This window comes from Danio rerio, chromosome 25 (genome assembly GCF_052040795.2).
Source record: "Danio rerio strain M-AB ecotype USA chromosome 25, GRCz13ab, whole genome shotgun sequence".
Taxonomy (NCBI): domain Eukaryota; kingdom Metazoa; phylum Chordata; class Actinopteri; order Cypriniformes; family Danionidae; genus Danio; species Danio rerio.
In genome coordinates, this window is record NC_141045.1 from 5989862 (window position 1) to 6009582 (window position 19721).

General features: G+C 38.2%; 1 protein-coding gene across 9 annotated transcripts in view; it reads left to right on the forward strand.

Annotated features, from left to right (window-relative positions):
• The first annotated feature begins 392 nt into the window (after positions 1-392).
• parvb (parvin, beta) overlaps positions 393-19721 on the forward strand; it is a 28366-nt gene continuing 9037 nt past the window's right edge. For 3 of the 9 annotated variants that reach the window (NM_199726.2, XM_087310427.1, XM_087310428.1), the window contains 5 exon segments: positions 393-530; positions 13387-13476; positions 16849-16919; positions 18632-18734; positions 19544-19684. In NM_199726.2, the coding sequence (NP_956020.2) occupies positions 419-530; positions 13387-13476; positions 16849-16919; positions 18632-18734; positions 19544-19684 (517 nt within the window). In that variant the 5' untranslated portion in view covers positions 393-418. 9 annotated transcript variants of the gene reach the window in all.

A 19721-nucleotide genomic window follows, 5' to 3' on the forward strand; every position in this document is an offset into this window, starting at 1 on the left:
TAATTTCTTATTAGTCTATTGTAAGTATATAAATTATCTTTAACTTTAGATAAATAAATAAGGTATTTTCAATTTTATTTATTTATTTTACTATAAAAAAGTTAAAAAGCCTTTTAGTAAACTGATGATTACTCAGCGCTGAGAAGAGCAACGTGCATCACGTGACATCTCCGCCTATTTTCATCATCAACCGACGCAGTATATCCGACATTAAAAATGATACTACATGAATTTAATAAGTGTTCGTTTGCAAATACGCAGTAATTAATCAAAAAGGTAAAATTAGTATTTTCCCCGTCACATCTGACCAACCAAAGAACACTTTCGGACCACATCGCCCCGCCCCCTAAAGACAATGCTAATTTCTATTCTTCACACATGTTTCTGTTTCTGGGACTGAAGCCGCGGCGGGGCAGAGATGGCCACAAACGCGACGAGATCCACCGGACAGCCGGCCAAGACAAAGAAGGATGAGTCGCTGCTGGGGAAGCTGGGAGGGACATTAGTTCGCAAGAAGAAGATAAAAGAAGGTGATGTTTTAGAGCATATCCAAGCTTTCTGCCTTAAGAAATGAGAAAACCTTGTAATTAGAAAAGCACGTGACGTCATGCTTTGATTTTTATCGCTGTCCATGGTGCTGCACTTGATCAATAACCATATCATAAAGCTTTGAGATGTTTAGTCATTTATTTATCTAAATATGTATGCAAGTAATATTTATTATAAATAAGACGTACATTACTATTATAATAATTGTGTAATTCTAATTTTAGAAGTACTGTCTGATGTACTGTTGCCATATCAGTGTTATTTATGTCAGTTATGCTAGTTATGTTGTTGTTGTTGTAGTCTGGGATAGAAATAGGCAGGTCAGGAGCTCAAGGTTATTCAGATAATAATGAAGTGCCATGCATTGTGTTTCTTTATTTTTAGTTATATATTTCTTTCTCATTTAAACCCAAGTTAAAAGTCTTCATATATGCTTTTTAGATTTGCTATTTTGAGTTTTAGATCATCAAACGTACCCCTCCATCCTCCATTTGTGTGAACAGCTGCATAGTTTAAGTGTGTGTGTGTGTGTGTGGGTGTGTGTGTGTGTTTGTCCCCCCTGTCTTTGTCTTTCATTGAGGAACAGAGATGTGAGGCTGTTTTGAGGTTGATTTTATACTGTTGTAACCTTCAGACAGTCACACACTAGTGCTACAGTGTGCTAAAGGCTTTTTACAGTCTCTTTGTTTAGGAAAATGACCATTTGAGGGTTCTTAAAGAGTCTTTAAACCTGTGTTTACCTGAACAGAAAGCGATGTCCTCTTAATATTGCCTCCCAAATGAAGCGCAATGCACACTATGTAGCTGACTTACAATATATATTATGATAATATATTGTTGTCTCATTGTAAATTACTATATTTGGTGGAAATTATTGGTCTAATCCAGGGGTCACCAATCTCGGTCCTGGAGGGCCGGTGTCCCTTCAGGTTTTAGCTCCAACTTGCCTCAACACACCTGCCTGGATGTTTCAAGTATACCAAGTGAGATCTTGATTAGCTTGTTCAGGTGTGTTTGATTAGGGTTGGAGCTAAAACCTGCCGGACAACGGACCTTCATTAACAAGTTTGGCATAGGCAACTGGGCTCTTCTGGGTGGTTTTTAGGGTGTTGCTAGGGTCTTGCTGTCGACGTTGACGTTCCACATGATTGGTTGGGATTTCTTAGTGTGTTCTTATTAACTTTTAGTATGTTTTAAAGGTGTTTAAGGAGGGTTTTTATGGTGTTGCCATGTTGTTTTTGTTGGTTGCTAAGGGTGTTTTCTCTGATTTTAGGGTGTTGCTAGGTAGTTTTTGTTGGTTGCTGGGGTGTTTTCACAGATTTTAGGGTGTTGATAGGACGTTTTTTTGTCTCATTGCTATAGTTTTTGTTTTAATGGTTGTCAAGTGTGTTGCTACAGAAATTTGGATAGTTGTTAGGTTGTTTTTGCTTATTTCCAGCGTGTTGCTAAGGGTGTTTTGGTGGGTAGTTACTATATTGCTCATTGTAAAGGTGTTTTGGGTTGTTTGTCAGGGTGTTGCTGAGGAATTATTTCTGATTTTATGTTGCTAAGAAGTTTTTAAGTTGTTAAGGGTGGTTTTTAGGGTGTTGTTAAGTTGTTTTAACTGGTTGCTAGGGTGTTTTCACTGATTTTAGGGTGTTGCTAGGATGTTTTTTGTCTCGTTGCTTTAGTTTTTGTTTGACAGGTTGTCAAGTGTGTTGCTTCAGTAATTTGGACAGTTGTTAGGTTGTTTTTGATTGTTGCTAGGGTGTAATGGCTGGTAGTTACTGCATTGCTGGTTGTAAAGGTGTTCTGGGTTGTTGTCAAGGTGTTGCTAGGGTATTCTTGCTGATTTTATGTCGCTAAGATGTGTTTAAGCTGTTAAGGGTGGTTTTTAGAGTGTTGTTAAGTTGTTCTGACTGATTGCTAGGGTGTTTTCACAGATTTTAGGGTGTTGCTAGGATTGTTGTCTCACTGCTATAGTTTTTGTTTGAATGGTTGTCAAGTGTGTTGCTACAGTAATTTGGATAGTTGTTAAGTCGTTTATGCTTATTTCTAGGGGGTTACTAGAGTGTTATGGCTGGTAGTGACTGTATTGCCAAATGTAAAGGTGTTCTGGGTTGTTTGTCAAGGTGTTGCTAGGGAATTCTTGCTGTTTTTTATGTTGCTAAGATGTTCTGGTTGGATTTACATTGTTGTTAGGCTGTTCTGATGAATTCCTATCGTGTTATTGTGGGTTCCGAACTTCCGACCAATGTGATATGGTGGTCTGCGTTGTCAGTGTTGCTAGGCTGATTGTTAGGATATTGTTGTGATGTTTTTGGAATATTTTACATTTTTCAGGTTGTTGCTAATGTGTTCTAAGGGATTACTAACGTGTTCTGCATGGTTGTTAGGATGTTGCTAGGGTGTTATGACAGGTTTTATACTGTTGCAGAGATGATTTGAATAGTTGTAGTGAGGATGTTCTGGCTGGTAGTTAGGGTGTTGCTATTGTGTTATGACAGGTTGTAGGGTCTTGCTGAGATGATTTTAATAGTTGTGACGGTGTTCTGGACAGTTGTTAGGGTGTTGCTAGGGTGTTATGACAGGTTGTATGGTCTTGCTGAAATGTTTTTAGTAGTTATGACTGTGTTCTAAACAGTTGTTACTGTTTCTATGGTGTTATGACAGGTCGTAGGGTCTTGCTGAGATGTTTTGAATAGTTGTGAGTGTGACTGTGTTCTGGACAGTTGTTAGGGTGTTGCTAGGGTGTTATGACAAGTTGTATGGAGTTGCTGAGAATTTTTTAATAGTTGTGAGGGTGTTCTGGGCGGTAGTTAGGGTGTTGCTATGGTGTTATGACAGGTTTTATAGTGTTGCTGCGATGTTTTGAATAGTTGTGAGGGTGTTCTGGCTAGTTGTTTGGGTGTTGCTAGGGTGTAATGGTATGTTGCATGATGTTGCTGAATTGTTTAGTTTGATTTCTGTGGTCTTTTGCAATAGTTGTTAGGGTGTTGCTAGGGTTTTAGGTTGTAAGGTCTTTGCTAAATGTTTTGACTAATTTCTATGGTGTTTCGGATAGGTGTGAGTGTTGCTAGAGCTGTTATTAATGTATTTGAAGGGTTGTTGCTAGGGTGTTTTGGCTGGTTGCTAGGATGTGCCTCTGGCTGGACACCATGTAATTACAACAAGGTTTTCAAGTTCTAGGGTTCTTACTCATGATGCAAGTCTGTGGAAAGTCTGCCTGTATGCTGGTCAAGACTCTTATAGCCCAGTGAAGCAGTACTGCATCTATAGTGCCACCAAGTGGACATTTGCTAGAAATAGGGGATTTTTGCATTTTGCATTGATTGACAGCAGCTCCGACACAGCAGATCCACACATTTCCCTTTCTGCTCTGCTGAAGCTGATATCAGAAAACGTTGTGTCGTGTGTGTGTGTGTATGTGTGTCTCAGGATGTGGAGCTAAATATTACATATCATGGCAGTGACAGATACTGGAAGATCTAGCTGTTGTGCTATTATTTAAGAGTCCTCAGACGTATTCAAACCTTTGAAGATCATGGAGTCCAGTAAGTTTCACTCTCGTCTGCTGTGTTTGTCCATTGACCATCATTGATGTGTGTCTGTGTGGGTTTGAGTTGTGATGAAGTGTCTGAATGGAGGTCTTACTGTAAATAGCTTTCATCAGGAAGTTTAGTTTGTCATCATGGGTAGTTTTTTAGCTCTAAAAACACATTTCAGCTGCAGTACGTCAGTGTTGATAGACCTATTGTGATGATGGAATGGTGGTTTATGAACATAAATGTAATGGTCAAGGTATGAAGTATTTTTCCTTTTGTAATACTGTAGCTTGGCTCTGTATCCCCAGACTGAATGCTGATTAAATCTTATTTTGAGTGACTAATTAAAGGGGATAGTTGACTAAAAATTGTACATTTTTGCCATCGTCGCTTACTATTTTAGTTTCTGTTTTCTGTTGAACAATAATATATTTTGAAATGCTGGAAACTAATAGCCATTGACTTCAATAGTATTTGTTTTCAGTGGCTACTGAATTTGTATTTTATTTTTAGCTTTCTTCAAAATATATACACTACCTGATAAAAATCTAGTCGTCGATCCTTCTAGTTGATAATTTGGAAGAGTGGCAGAAGTCGATTTTTCCAATGAATCATCTGTTGAATACTGCATGAATATTGCAGAAGACCTACTGGAACCGCATGGACCCAAGATTCTCACTGAAATCAGTCAAGTTTGGTGAAGGAAAAATCATGGTTTGGCGTGACATTTGTGCTGGCCGTTACATTACAAACTACAGGAGAGGGTCAATTCTTCAGCAGGATAGCGCTCCTCCTCATACTTCAGCCTCCACATCAAAGTTCCTGAAAGCAAAGAAGGTCAAGGAGCTCCAGAATTGGCCAGCCCAGTCACCAGAAATGAACATTATTGAGCATGTCTGGGGTAAGATGGAGGAGGAGGCATTTAAGATTAATTAAAGAATCTTGATGAACTCTGGGAGTCCTGCAAGAACTCTTTTTTGTTGCCATTCCAGATGACTTTATTAATAAGTGATTTGAGTCATTGCAGAGATGTATGGATGCAGTCCTCCAAGCTCATGATGGAGTCAGACACAATATTCAGTCTGTCTCCACTGCAGCAGGACTTTATATTCTATACTGGACATTATTTCTTCTAAGAGACGAGACTTTTGTCTAAGCAAAGTCAGACCGTACTGTCCTAATAAAAGAATTATAAATCAAGACATGATCATATTTTATTTTGGTAAAATAAGCTTAATTTAGATGACTTGTTCCTAAAACTTGGATAGGTGGAAGACTTTTGTCAGGTAGTGTACATATTTTTCAACAGAATAAAGAAACTTGTTATGGGTGAATGATCTTAACTTGAATAATTCATACATTTTTCACTTTCATTAGATTTTGATAGGCTATATGGAATAATCAAAACAGATGCAATGTAAATTATATTTTTTGTGATTTTGCTATTTCATTATTTCAAAATAATAGCATAACAAAGAAAGTATGGCGGTACAGATATTTAAGTAGCAAAGAAATACAAACAATAAATAATACTACTGAGTTTTTAAAAGAAACACAACATACATTTAATATTTTTTACAGTCATATTAATATTTCATATTTTACATTACTGAAAGGCGCAGTCGAATAGTGTGATAATACGATTTAGTTTAATTGTGTTAATAATGGCAAATAATGCATTAACCATATGCATATTTAGCTTTTGGGTTAACAATTGTTTAAAAATAGCCATTAAAAAACATCATTAACAAATTATTTGAATATTTAGCAACATGCATTTCTTCTTTAAAGCCAATACAGTAGACTCGTTTCTGTACTGTTTGATTTGATTGACTTGACAGTATATAATTCAGAGACTGATGACTATACGGCCCACACGGAATCTGCGATTGCCGACTTCCGCAGATTTTTAGCCCATCATTAATTCTGTTTATTTACTCAAGTAAATGTGTGTAAATCTAAATTTATTCAGTTTTTAAATTAATTGCAGTAATATTATTGACCAATATGAAAATGTTCATCTGATTTGTGTACAATGCAGTTTGTACATTAATATTTTCTGTCTTTCAGTAGAGATATTATATGAGAGACTTGCTTTGTTTACCAAATAAAGTGAATCTAATTGGATTTGCATTTTAAACTTTAAATAAATAAAAGTTAAAAAGATATAATTATTTATTTCACATATTAAGGTTTTAGTTATGATACTTCCAAAATTAATCTGCAGAAATCCGCTGATTTTCACCAAACTTCTCCGCAGAAATAGCAAAAAACGTCCGCAGATTCCGTCTGGCCCTACTGTTGACTGACAGTGAGTGTATAATATTGGGCTCCAACTGTGGCAGACCTCTCTGACAGCTGACCTCCGTGTTGCTCATTCCCGCTCCAGCCTCCCAACGATCCCACAAATAAGTGCTGCTATATTTAAGAGCAGCTCCATTCCTCTGTTATTTTTGTCGGCTTTGTAATAAATAACTTTCCCCTGCAGACGTGTACACACTGCTGGCAAACACTGGAGTGAGTGTGTGTGGATTTCTCAAAGTGTGCGTTCTGCTAATTGATTTGAACATGAGAAATAAGCTTCCAGAGATCGATGGCTTCAGAAAAAAATCTATATATATTTTTTTACATTTACTAGCATCCCAGGCTCATTCTAAATATGTACCGTTATATTTAGTTGAAGTCAGAATTATTCGCTCCCCTGTTTATTTTTTTCCCCAATTTCTGTTAAACGGAGAGCCGATTTTCTCAACACATTTCTAATCATGATAGTTTTAATAACTCATCTCTAATAACTGATTTATTTTATCTTTGCCATGATGACAGTAAATAATATTTGACTTGATAAATATCAAGACACTTCTACACAGCTTAAAGTGACATTTAAAGGCTTAACTAGGTTAATTAAATTAACTAGACAGGTTAGAGTAATTAGGCAAGTTATTATATAACAATGGTTTGTTCTGTAGACTATCAAAAAATAATATAGCTTAAAAAGGTTAATAATTTTGACCTTAAAATGATGTTTAAAAAATTAAAAACTGCTTTTCTTCTAGCCGAAATAAAGCGAATAAGACTTTCTCCAGAAGAAAAAATATTATCAGACATACTGTGAACATTTCCTTGCTCTGTTAAACATCATTTAGGAAATATTAAAAAAATAAAAAATAAATCAAAGGGGGGCTAATAATTCTGACTTCAACTGTATTATTTCTGGAGACAGCAAAATACGGCCCGGGAGCTACTTTTTTGTAGTTTGTATTCGCAAATCCACTAGAGGCCGCTGTGTGTGGTCTTTAAGATCTTAAATTTCTCTCGTGCCATTTGTGCCTGCTGTTCTCATGCAAATCCACCAGAGGCCTCTGTCGACTGACTGACTTTCTAACTACATTTACATTTTACATTTAGTCATTTAGCAGACGCTTTTATCCAAATGAGGACAAGGAAGCAATTTACACAACTATAAGAGCAACAATGAATAAGTGCTATAGGCAAGTTTCAGGTCTGTAAAGTCTAAGAAGGAAAGTATTAGTAATTTATTTATTTTTGGGTACAGTTAGTGGTATATCCAGAGAGGCAATTGCAGATTAGGAAGTGGAGACTGACTTTCTGAACTGACCGATCACACTTGCCTACTCCCGTTTTTCCCGGGAGTCTCCCGTATTTCAGACCCAACTCCCGGAATTCCACCCCCCCCCCCCCCCCCCCCCACCACCACCACTCATCAGCTTATTGGTACAGTCCTGCCAGCTTTTTGGCACCAAACCTAAGGTGCAACCATCTCCATACCCGCTCTTCAGTTCGTGCACTCAGTGTTTTAAAAAGCAACCCAGAAAGAGAAAATCCCTGATTTCTATCACGCAGATTTTACCACATTCTTACCCTGTTATTTTCTTGTTCATTTTATTTTTTGGCTTCTGATTTTGTCTTACCTGCTTTCTGGAAGCATTCTTCACCGGACTCGAACCCGTCATTGTGGTCAACTCCGCTCTTTATCTCAAGTCTGCCGATGTACATAGCGAGCTAACTCGACAAACTGCTAACATCGGTAGAGGTAAGCGGTCAGCTGCTAAACGTTAAAAGGAACGGCGTCATATTGCCCCGTATCGTTCGTTTTAAAGATGAAATGCAGCCATACGTAGCCCTGGTTACATAATTCGCAATCTCCAGACTAGAGATGCGCGGATGGGTTATTATTTCATCCGCAACCGCATCACAAAACTCATCATCCGTCCGCCATCCATCCGCACTAACATTTTTGACCAAATTTTAAAACCGCACCCGCCCGCCATCTGCTGACTGAGCTCTTTATTTGAATGGCTTATTCCTTTTTATTATTAAATGAATGTTTCTTTATTGATTATTAGAAAATAGAGAATGACTTTAATTTCATGCAGTTAATCCAAACGTGCAAGTCAAATCCAGCATTGACGCTTTGAAGTGACGCTAAACAATACGAGGACGTGTCTTTTCACTTGATTCGATTCCTCGGTCCTTGAGTCTTTTCCTTGCGTCCTTCCCTCGCATCCTATAGGGGTGGAAAGACGAGAAAAGAAAGCAAGCAAAGGAATCGAGGAGACACAAATAAGAAATGAGAAGCACCCCTATAAAGCTCTCAGAATATCAGCAGTGAACTCCGTCTCCAATTGGCGCACAGGGACAAAAATAAATAAATAGCCTAAATTAAACGCACCGTACTGTACAATTTTTAAATTATTATTGTAGCCTAATAGAAAACGCATTTTGACACATCATTTCAACATTCAGACGAGAGCGCCTGGCCTCAATGCGCCCTGCTGCACTGAAGGAGCGCTCGCTCGCAGCACTTGTTGCTGGAATGCATAGAATTCTCTTGGCAAGATGCTGTAGACGTGGGAATGACTGCCTTGTTTCTCCCAAAAGGAAAGTAGATTTTCCTCTGCTGATCCGTCTATACGGAAGTTTGTAGATGAAGACTTCTGTACTTCATCCAGAATTAGTGTATCCGATTCCTCCTCTCATTCTGTGAAGTCAGTCCTAGGCTTTTTCGTTGGTGCGCCAGCTATGTGTACCAAAACAGTACAACCGCCCACCACCCGCCCGAATTTAATTAAAATATTATTTTTCGTCACGTCATCTGCACGATCCGCGGTTTATCCGGGGATTCCGCGGCTGTAACCGCCATCCGCGCATCTCTACTCCAGACACATATATAGGGCTACGTTTTCAGAATGAGCCTATATTGTTTATAAACTTATTCGTTAGATTTAGGCTGCATTTACATACAGATCTTGATGGTCAATTCAGATTTTGTTTGTTTTTGAAGGCACAAGGACAGAAAAAAAGGGCGGGCGCTGACTGACAGCTGATAATAAAAGCACGTTCTCTTTTCAGGGTTTCATTGTTTTATTTTAATTTTGACAAGTTGTTTTGTTATAGTTTGTGACCGAAAAGTTCCTATTTGGCTGATGCGGTCCAGGGCTGTTGTGATTGGTTCCTCATCGTGAAGTGTGATGTCACAGTTTGCGCTCTCCTACTCATTGAAACAGGAGCAGCGAGGGTGGAGGATCAGAGGGACAGAAATAACACGTGATGACGACTGCTATAGCCACACTGGCGGCCTCACACACACACACACACACACTCTCACTCACTGCAGGGACATTAGCATTAGGATTCAGTGGTGTTTAACAGGACATGGCTGGACTACTATGTGGAACCAAGAAAAGAAAGCAAGGTAGACTTTACACTGTTTGGTGCACGGCAGACATGCGTTGTTGATTGGTTTGTGGAGCAGTTTAATATATCACAGTTAAAAATAATGCAAAGTTGTCAACATTATAAGATTTATGCAATATAAATTTGATGTAACGTAAAATATATATTATTAGTGAGCATGTATGCTTTTTAGAATGACACACTGAAACATTCATATTAAATATTATTGTGTTTATGGATTGGTTTGGTTATGGTCTGTGTGGTGCAAGAGGACTGGTACAGTTTGTTCACTGGTTAGCATTTAGTAAATGGCTTTTTAAATAGCGTGTTAGTGTAAAATATATGATGGAGGGATTTAATTGTATTTAATTTAATTACTTTAATTTAAATTTAATTATTTAATTTAATTTAATTACTCCTAATGTTAGTAAATTTTAAAAAAATACACACATCGGATTAACATTATGGATATGTGACATCATGAGCAATGCATTTATTTCACTCTCTCTATATATATATTGAGTCATTAACATCATTATTACATATCATAGTATTTATTCTGTTTATTAGATTGAAACTGTTATTAATAATCAGTTAATGTTAAATAATGTTTGCAGTGTTAAAATGTTAATGTTTATGGTGTTGAAAATTACTATTAGGAAATGACAATGACAAACTCTTAGGAGTTTATTAGCGTAAAACTAAAATTAGAATAATTATAAAAGTTTTATTATAACAATTACAGAATATAATTATTAAAATGATAGAATTATAATTATAAAATGACAGAATAATGATTAATAATTACAAATTAGTTTGTATTTTTTTTTTTACAAATATTTCTTTCAGCAATGCATGTATTTATTGGTGAAGATCTGCTTTTTTTCTTGCTAATACAACAATATTAGCATTGATTACTATAAATGGCAGGATTTGTAAGGGATTTTGTTTGAGCCTCAAAGGTTTGATGGTGGCCGAGAAGGGAAATGCACAATTATGATGAGAAGCAGAAGCGTAATCTTGCAGGAAATGCAGATTGGGCGCGAGATGTGCTGCAGATCTGTGGGGAGGATGAAGAATCGGCCCGCTGGGCTTTAAATGTTTATACGAGAGGTGGGGGGCTGAGAACATGAATGACTGATGGGTTTAGCTCGCAATGTACTTTTATAGACACCGTTTCCCACTTAAGATATAATAGCATGTCAAATACTAGTGAGCTATTTAAAATCTTGTCAATTGCTGTAATTAAGTCATGTCAAAAAATTAAAATGATGATAAAATAATGGCAGTATATATGCTGAATTCAACTTTATTTCACTGAAGATTTAAATTTTGGTTTGGTTAGTTTGTATATTTCTGTATGTACTGTACACTACTGTTCAAAAGTTTGGGCTAATAAGATTTTGTTTCGCCTTTATTTGCCTTTATTTGATCAGACAAGCAGTAAAAACATGAACTGAACTACTGAAATGTGTTTAATACGTTATATAAAAGGTTTGTTTGGTAATGGCAGCTTTAAAGACGCCTCTCATATGGAGAATGAAGTCACGTGCATTGCTCAGGTGTGAGTTTCTCACAGACTTCAACAGAGTCATCTTGATGATTCTGTGGGTCTCGTCTGTCAAATTTGGTCTTTACCTTGTGTTTTCTATTGGATTCGGGTCAGGTGATTGGCTGGGCCATTCTACAGCTTGATTTTCTTTCTCTGAAAGCATTTGAGAGTCATGGTCTTGCTGAAATGTCCATCTTCATCCTCCTGCTAATGTAGATGTTGGACTGAAACAGCTGAAATTAATTTACACTGACGAAGGGCAGAGGGTTGCTGAAGAACCACTGAGGGATTTCAGCTGCTGCCTGGGCTTTCACTACCTACCATTTCACACCTCCCTTTCTTTATGTGTTCAATACTTTTCACCTGTGTCAATTCACTTTATTACACAGAACTTTGCATATATGTATTTCTTTGGTTGTTACCAACAATTTCAAGTCAGCAGCACCTTTAAAAATAAGTTTTCTGAGGAAAAATAGTGACATGTTTAATACATATTTCCTCCACTGTATATATTATTTAAAATGTAATTTATTATTATTATTATTTTTATTATATATATATATATATATATATATATATATATATATATATATGTGTGTGTGTGTGTGTGTGTGTGTGTGTGTGTATTTATATATATTAAAAGAGATCCATATTTTTGTGGATCTCTTTTAATCCTGACCAGAAAGTTTGAAAGCATTTATTGCAAAACTTATTTTAACAATCTAAAATAAAGTCTAAAGTGCAGGGCGCAAAAGTATTAAGGATGTATCTGAATCCGCTTTCGCTATCTTAAGGTTGGAAAAAAGCGCTCTGCGCCACATCACATGGTCTAACAGGGATAAAGCTATGGTGTGTTTTGAGAATAAATCAATCAGAGTCTCATCTCCTATTCCCTTTAAGAGTCAGTTGCATCATGCCATGGCGTATTTGCTATTTACATGGCGGACTTTGTAAGTAACCGCTTCACTAGTGACAAAACAGTTAAACAGCATCTGCAGTAAGAGGATAAAGAATGAGCCTCTTCCGTAGATAGGGAAACGTGTTGTATGCACAGACATGCATTAGCCTATACTTAATTAATTTAATTTGTTATGCGCAGATTTGTTTCAAAACTATTGCTAAATTCAGTTCTAATTTCCAGCACACTAACAAATGAGCAATAATTACGAAGTGTGCTCAAAAAACTGAGTTATAGCTTAATACACATGCTGTGCCCCATATGGTCCAAAACCAGCTTGTTTTTAATAAAACAAATATATATACAGTATATGCAAATAATAAATAATAATAATACTAATAATAACATTATACAAAAGCAAATTTTCAAACTATTTTAGTATGAGTCCACAAAGTGGCGGCAATGTATTTTCTATTTAAACAACTTGGTGGAAAACGGGATAATTAATGTTGCATTGGTCTGAAAATAGCAACACGTCGGGGCAAACAGGTCCTGCGCCTTTTTGTGCTGGGTGTACGACAGGACCATAAATGTTGTTTTGCTTAAATTTGTTGCATCCCTGATTGAATGTACATGTTCATATCTTTGTAACAGTAGTATGTGTGTGTGTCAGTGTGGTGTGAAGCACACAGGAGGAACTCTTTCTGTTATCGTCAGATACCTTATGCTTGGATAGTCCCTGATAACTGTATTTCTGTCTTAGAGGAACTGAGACGGCTCTTTATAGGTCCAGACTCATAATAAATGAACAGTAATCAACTGACAGAGAGAAAGAGAGAGAGTCACTCATGAATCATCTGATGAACTGCTGCTGCACACTAATCAACTAATTGAAATGGCAATACGCTTCTAGTATTGATTTGTGCACAGTAGTGACTGCAGGTTGGAGGAAAGTAGTGGAGTAAAAGTACCAATACTGCAATCAAATGTACTTAAAATAAAGTGAAAGTACACACTTTTAAATGACAATTTCTGAGAAAAGCTACTCAGTTACAGTAATTTGAGTATTTGTAGTTAGTTACTTTACACCACAGACTTCTATAGCATTATTCTTGCACATGTTACTAAACATATTCATCTTTATTCATCTTCTTTTATCTCTGTAGTGAGTGACCTCCAGGAAGAGGGCAAAAACGCCATCAACGCCCCTCTCCTGCACACCAGCCCGGAGCTGCTCCCTGAGGATACACTGCTCGGTAACGTTTATCGCTCCTTCTCATTCATTAAAGAGCCCATATTATACATGAAATAGGGTCATATTTTGGTAGTAAGGGTCTCCAACAACAGTCTAATATGCATGCAGGTCAAAAAACACTTTCATGATCTTATAATCTGCATTTATTTTTACCTAATTATCCCAGCGACTCCCGTATGAAGCGTTCAGTGATTCATTTGTTCCCAAACCCCTCCTTAGCGCGAAGCTAATCTGCGCTGATTGGACCGATGACAGCCTGTTGCGATTGGTCGATACTGACTGCCTTCAGCACGAGACAGAGTGAAATACCCAGCAGCTATTCAGCAATATAAAAGTAGCACGCGTCACGTTTTTAACGTGGCTTTACACGCGATATGAGAATATAGCGAGTTAACCTGATACAGTACACGCGGTTACAAGTAACAAATCACAACTAAATACATTTGCAAGCTAGAGTCAACGACAACTTTAATCGCACGCACTTACACTTGAGGAATGGAGGAAGAAACGGATCCAGGTTCTGACATGTTCATCAGTACTCTTAACTGATCCTGAATTCCTTTAACAAACGGCCGATGAAGTCTTCTTTGTAGCATGTAGTTTCCAGAAGCACTCGAACTGCTCAGGCTGAGGTTTCATCTTTGGGTAGAGACTCAATAATGTTTATCTGCACATTGCCTCTTCATTTAGCCCAAGTGTGCCGCAAGCCTGCGTTTGAGTGAAGGTTTCGGCCGTTAGATCGCCCCCTGGGGGCTGGCTGCAGTACAAGTCATAAAGCCCACCTCCTCCGTGTTAATGAAGGAGACTTGAGCCCAAATAAAAAAAAATATTACACTTGCAATAAAATGTCCCGAAAGATAGTTCTGGTCGATTAAGGCACTGGTTATTGTGCTGAAATAGGTGCAGATCTTCATTTTTGTAAACAGTTTGTTTTTAGCAGTAATTTAATGCTGGGCGTGTCATCGTGATTGACAGCTGTGATTGACAGTTTCTCAAAGCGCGGCGTCTGAGCTTCGGCAGAAGACTGAAGTAGACTGAAATGTTATTATTCGATTTCTGTGTTATTTTACCATGACAAATTGAGTTCAGCAGTAAACTATAGTTTCTGACATACATGATCCTGGTGGAACACTGTTTATTCGCTAAGTTCAGGGCTTTTTTCGGGCTTTATTAGTTTGCTGATACACGCCTAGCCACCCAGATAGCAAAACACAGTTCCGGCTAGATTCTCGCCTGCCGGAGACTTATCTCTTAGAGCTCAGACTGACTAACGTTACCTCTGCTGGACCTACTCCGGATGCCTGGACTCACTACCCAAGTCAATCGAGCCAGATGCGGCGGCCGAGCGAGCAGGCGCTGCCGCATGCGAGCCGGAATCAGCCCGCGACGCCGCGAGTAGGTTATGCGCTGCGGCCTGGAGCTGGCGCGATTGAATATATAAAACCCTCATATTTGTTAACGTTATTACATCCATTTGTGTTGATATGACAGCAAACGCATGCTGAGAAGTTCGGGGGGGCGTAGTTGATTTTACATAAAGCGTTTGATTGGAAGCTCGACTCTGCTCATTTTCGCGGCTCCTCCTCTGGCTCCATCAGACAATCCTTCTGCGCATGTCTGGCTCCAATTTCAGCAGTCTTTTGCGACAGTTTGTGCCCGTCAAGCAGGCGTTTTGCCCTCAAGGCGTTCAATGGGAAAAAGGGCTGTCGCATCGTCCATATTTTTTACAGTCATTGATTTAGCCGGCGTGTTTGTGTTTGTGTGTTTTTCTTTGTTGGTGGGCGGAGCCGCAGGTTTTAAATCTCCCGGGTTTGCGCATGCAACTACTTGGTTTTGTTGTCACGTCATAGCGAAACACCTAATGACTCGTTATTAAGACGACTTGTTTGAAGCACTATGAGTCGACTCTTTTATAGATGAATCAACTGTTTTAAACACTGTACACTTACAGATTTAAGCCTTAGCTGGATGTTTCACTTCACTTAGAGCTGTGTTACACACTACATGGAAGGTAATTTTCAAAAAACCCATAATATGGGCTCTTTAAACCAATGTAACACATTAGTCCTCCACTAGAGGTCACTGCACTTTCAAAATAAACAGGAACTACAAAGCTGTGTCTTTAAAGGGATAGTTCACCCAAAAATAGAAACATTATTCATTGACCCCTTTATGCACTGCTTTTTTCCTGTTAAAAGAAGATATTTTGAAGATAACTGTAACCATTGTCTTCCATAGCATCTGTTTTTCCTATTATGGAAGTCAATGGTTACAAGTTTTCAGCATTTTTCAAAATATCTTCTTTTGTGTTCAATATTGTAAAGAATATCATAAAGAATCTCATGTGACACCGTACAAGAATAATAAGTATTTTTACATTACTGTGAATTCAGGGTTGGGTTAGATACAGTTTAATGGGTAACTTAATAATTAATGGGGTGACACAGTGGCTCAGTGGTTAGCACTGTTGCCTCACAGAAGGAAGGTTTCTGGTTCAAGTCCCAGCTAGGCCAGTTGGCATTTCTGTGTGGAGTTTGCATATTCTCCCCATGTTGGTGGGGGTTTCTTCCGGGTGCTCCGGTTTCCCCTACAATCCAAACACATGCGCCGCACAGTAGGTGAATTGAATAAGCTAAATTGGCCTTGGTGTATGTGTGTGAAGGACTGTGTATGCTTTCCCTGTGCTGGGTTGCAGCTGGAAGGGCATCCGCTGTGCAAAAAATATGTTGGATAGGTTGGCGGTTCATTCCGCTGTGGCGAACCCTGATGAATAAAGGGACTAAGTCGAAGAAAAATGAATGAATAATATGAATAATAATCTGTATAATTACTGTTTTTACATTACTGTGAGGGTTCGGATTAGGGTTGGACGTTAATCAAATACAATTAATGGATAATTTAATAAATAATATATATAAAATTATCATTAACCTCCAGCCTCAGCTGTATCCTTTCTAGCAACAACCTTATGAAAGGCTCCCAAAAGAGTGGCACTGTTCCCTATTTTAGTACTTCTGAGAGTGGAAACAGAGATAAATGTGTATTGTACTGTGCTGAACTCTACCGTTTAGAGGAAACAAGCCTTATAATACTTGCTTTCTAAGTTTTGGCCTACAAAAATGCATCTTTACTGCAGCACATTATCAATTATTGACTCAGTTGTGCCTGATTTTATTGAAGAATTTAAGAAAATCAGATCTGAGATGAGGCTGATGGCACTTAAGCAATGCATTACTCCCTCATCTTATCCTGCTGTTGGGTGTGGAGGACACTTCTCGTTTCTGAGTCAGACGGCTGAAGAAATTCACCCACACTCAACACTGTTTGATTTAGAGATGACGGTGTGTCAACAACTATGTGTGGATCTTTGCAGAGGAAAATGCAGAGAGGACCATTCTAGACCCCACATCGAGAGAAGACCTCAATTTCAAAGACCTGCAGAAGGTAAAAACTTACTTTCTCTCTGCAAACACACACTGACATCCCAAACTAAATGTTGTGGAGAAAATGAGAAATTGCAGATGTTATAACACCAACGGGAGTCTTAGCTTGACATGCAGTGCCCTCTAGAGGTATAATTCAATTCAATTCAATTCAGCTTTATTTGTATAGCGCTTTTACAATGTAGATTGTGTCAAAGCAGCTTCACATAAATGGTCATAGTAACTGGAACAGTGTGGTTCAGGTTTTAGTGTTTAAGTTCAGTTCAGTTCAGTTTAGCTCAGTTCAGTGTGATTTAATCATTATAGCTGTGTTATTACTGCTGGTCAGTGTAATTCATCTTTCCTCAACTATCTATTGGAGGATATGTGTAACTCTCTTCACAACAACACACAGACACAGGTTGTTTCTCCAGAACGGGCGTTTATTTAAGGTCGTCCATAATGTGCTTTGCGGCTGTCGCCATGACGCCGTGAGAACTGTTTTAGTAAATGAACACAGTACAAACGGATAAGAGCACAAACCACGATTATCTAATACATTAAATAAGCAAAACAAATACCTCGTTGGTCGCTTGTCATGAAAAGAGGGTCCTTGGATTAATAAACTCTTCTTCACTGTCCTTTTGACTTATGCCAGCAGCAACTTTAAGCTTCTTAAACACATGTAACTTTACACAGCACTGACATGCGTCTGATTATCGGCAGTCTATCCGGTGATCCATAAACAAGTCACTCACATTACACGTCATTTCCTCAAAGTGACATGTTTCCATAATAAATGTCTTAAAGTACAACATATGAAATAATAACACATTTAAACCTTTCAACACATTTACATTTATAAATACACTCCAGCTGAATTAATACAAAATATTAGGACCTTAAATCACTAAAGAATGATATATGAAACAAAAATGTAAAATGAATACGCGATTATGCAAAAATGCTTGATAACAGCACTCACAATATGTTTACACAATCTTAATCTAGTTTTAAAAAAGTCTTAGCATTGCAAGTGATGTCAGTGTTGTCAAAACGATCCTCAAAATGCTGTATTATGCATGTCAGGCCAGTAGGTGGCGATATCTCTTTGTAAAGAAACACTAAACACTTTTCTATTCAGAACTGGCTTCATTTCCCTGCTGAAAAATCCAGCTTAAACCAGCCTAGGCTGGTTGGCTGGTTTTAGCTGGTTGACCAGGCTGGTTTTAGAGGGGTTTTGGCCATTTCCAGGCTGGTTTCCAGCCATTTCCAGCCTGGTCTTAGCTGGTCAGGCTGGAAAATGACCAGCCAAATCCAGCTAAAACCAGCTTGACCAGCCTGGTTTAAGCTGGATATAGCTGGTTTTGGCTGGACTCCCACTTGGCTAGGCTGGTCAAGCTGGTTTTAGCTGGTCATCTCCCAGCCTGACCAGCTAAAAACAGGCTGGAAATGGCTGGAAACCAGCCTGGAAGTGGCCAAAACCCCTCTAAAACCAGCCTGGTCGACTAGCTAAAACCAGCCAACCAGCCTAGGCTGGTTTAAGGTGGATTTTTCAGCAGGGTTGGCTGAAACAGCCCTTTAAATGTAAACCCAAATAATCATGATTGGTCTATTCCATTCAGCACTGAGAAAAAGAACACCCCCTTTTACCAATCAGAGCCAGCTTCTGGTCAATAAGCCACACCTATTTTGCATAATTAGCATTCTACTCACTCTCATTTTTCCTGTCAGGTTCTGATTGACTGGATCAACAGTGAACTGGAAGAAGACCGAATCATCGTGAAAGACCTTGAGGAAGATCTGTACGATGGACAAGTGCTGCAGAAACTCTTCGGTAAGACGATTACGATTGGTCGATCCTGATCTGTTGTCTGGCTGCACAATATATCATTTAAGCATCAATATCACCAATGTGTTTATCCACGATTGTCACATTGCAGGATCTGCAATGTTGAGTTATGATTATTAATTCCCACCACAGCTGAGAATGCATTAGATTTGTGAGGTCATTGCAAATTATATCAATAACAGACTGAAAGTTTGTCATCTGCATCTGTTTTTTAAGGGCATTCAGGCACAAAAGGTACAACATTTGTAACTTTAACGAAGATTAATATTAATACAGTAATGACTAAGGTGTTATTTTACATTTAATTCTTCAATTTCTGTACCTGAATACTGTTTGATTCTTCGGAAAACCATAAAGACCTCTTTATTTGTGCTTTTTCTTTGCTCTATTGTAATTATTTTTGCTTGCAATTTGTTTATTATTTTTTTTATACACGATTCACACCCTTACAAAATCCCCCCAATCAATCTAAATGAATGATTTCTTTTCAAATATAGATATACAAGCCATCTGGTGAAATTGTATTCATATCGCAATATGTATCGCAGCAAAACAAAATATTGCAATGTCTGATTTACATATCAGTTCTACTCTGTTGTAAACTTGTATTGTGCAACATTTAAAGCGTGAACCGGAAGTCTCGGAGACTTATATTTTAGTATGCTGATGTACTTCCAACTGAAATGGAATATTGAGTAGGGGGCGGGGCTTTATTTTCGCATCATTCCCTCATACCCAACGGTAAGCGTCTTAATGCGGACTTTAAAGTGAAGATGTTGTGTGCTGTCCTTCAGAGAAGCTGTCAGGTTATAAGCTGAATGTGGCAGAAGTGACGCAGTCGGAGATCGGACAGAAGCAGAAGCTGCAGACGGTTCTGGAGGCAGTGAACGGAGTTCTGCGACCGCTCGACTGGAACACAGAGTGGAGTGTCGACTGTAAGCGGCCAAAACACACTCGCATTTAAAGAGACAT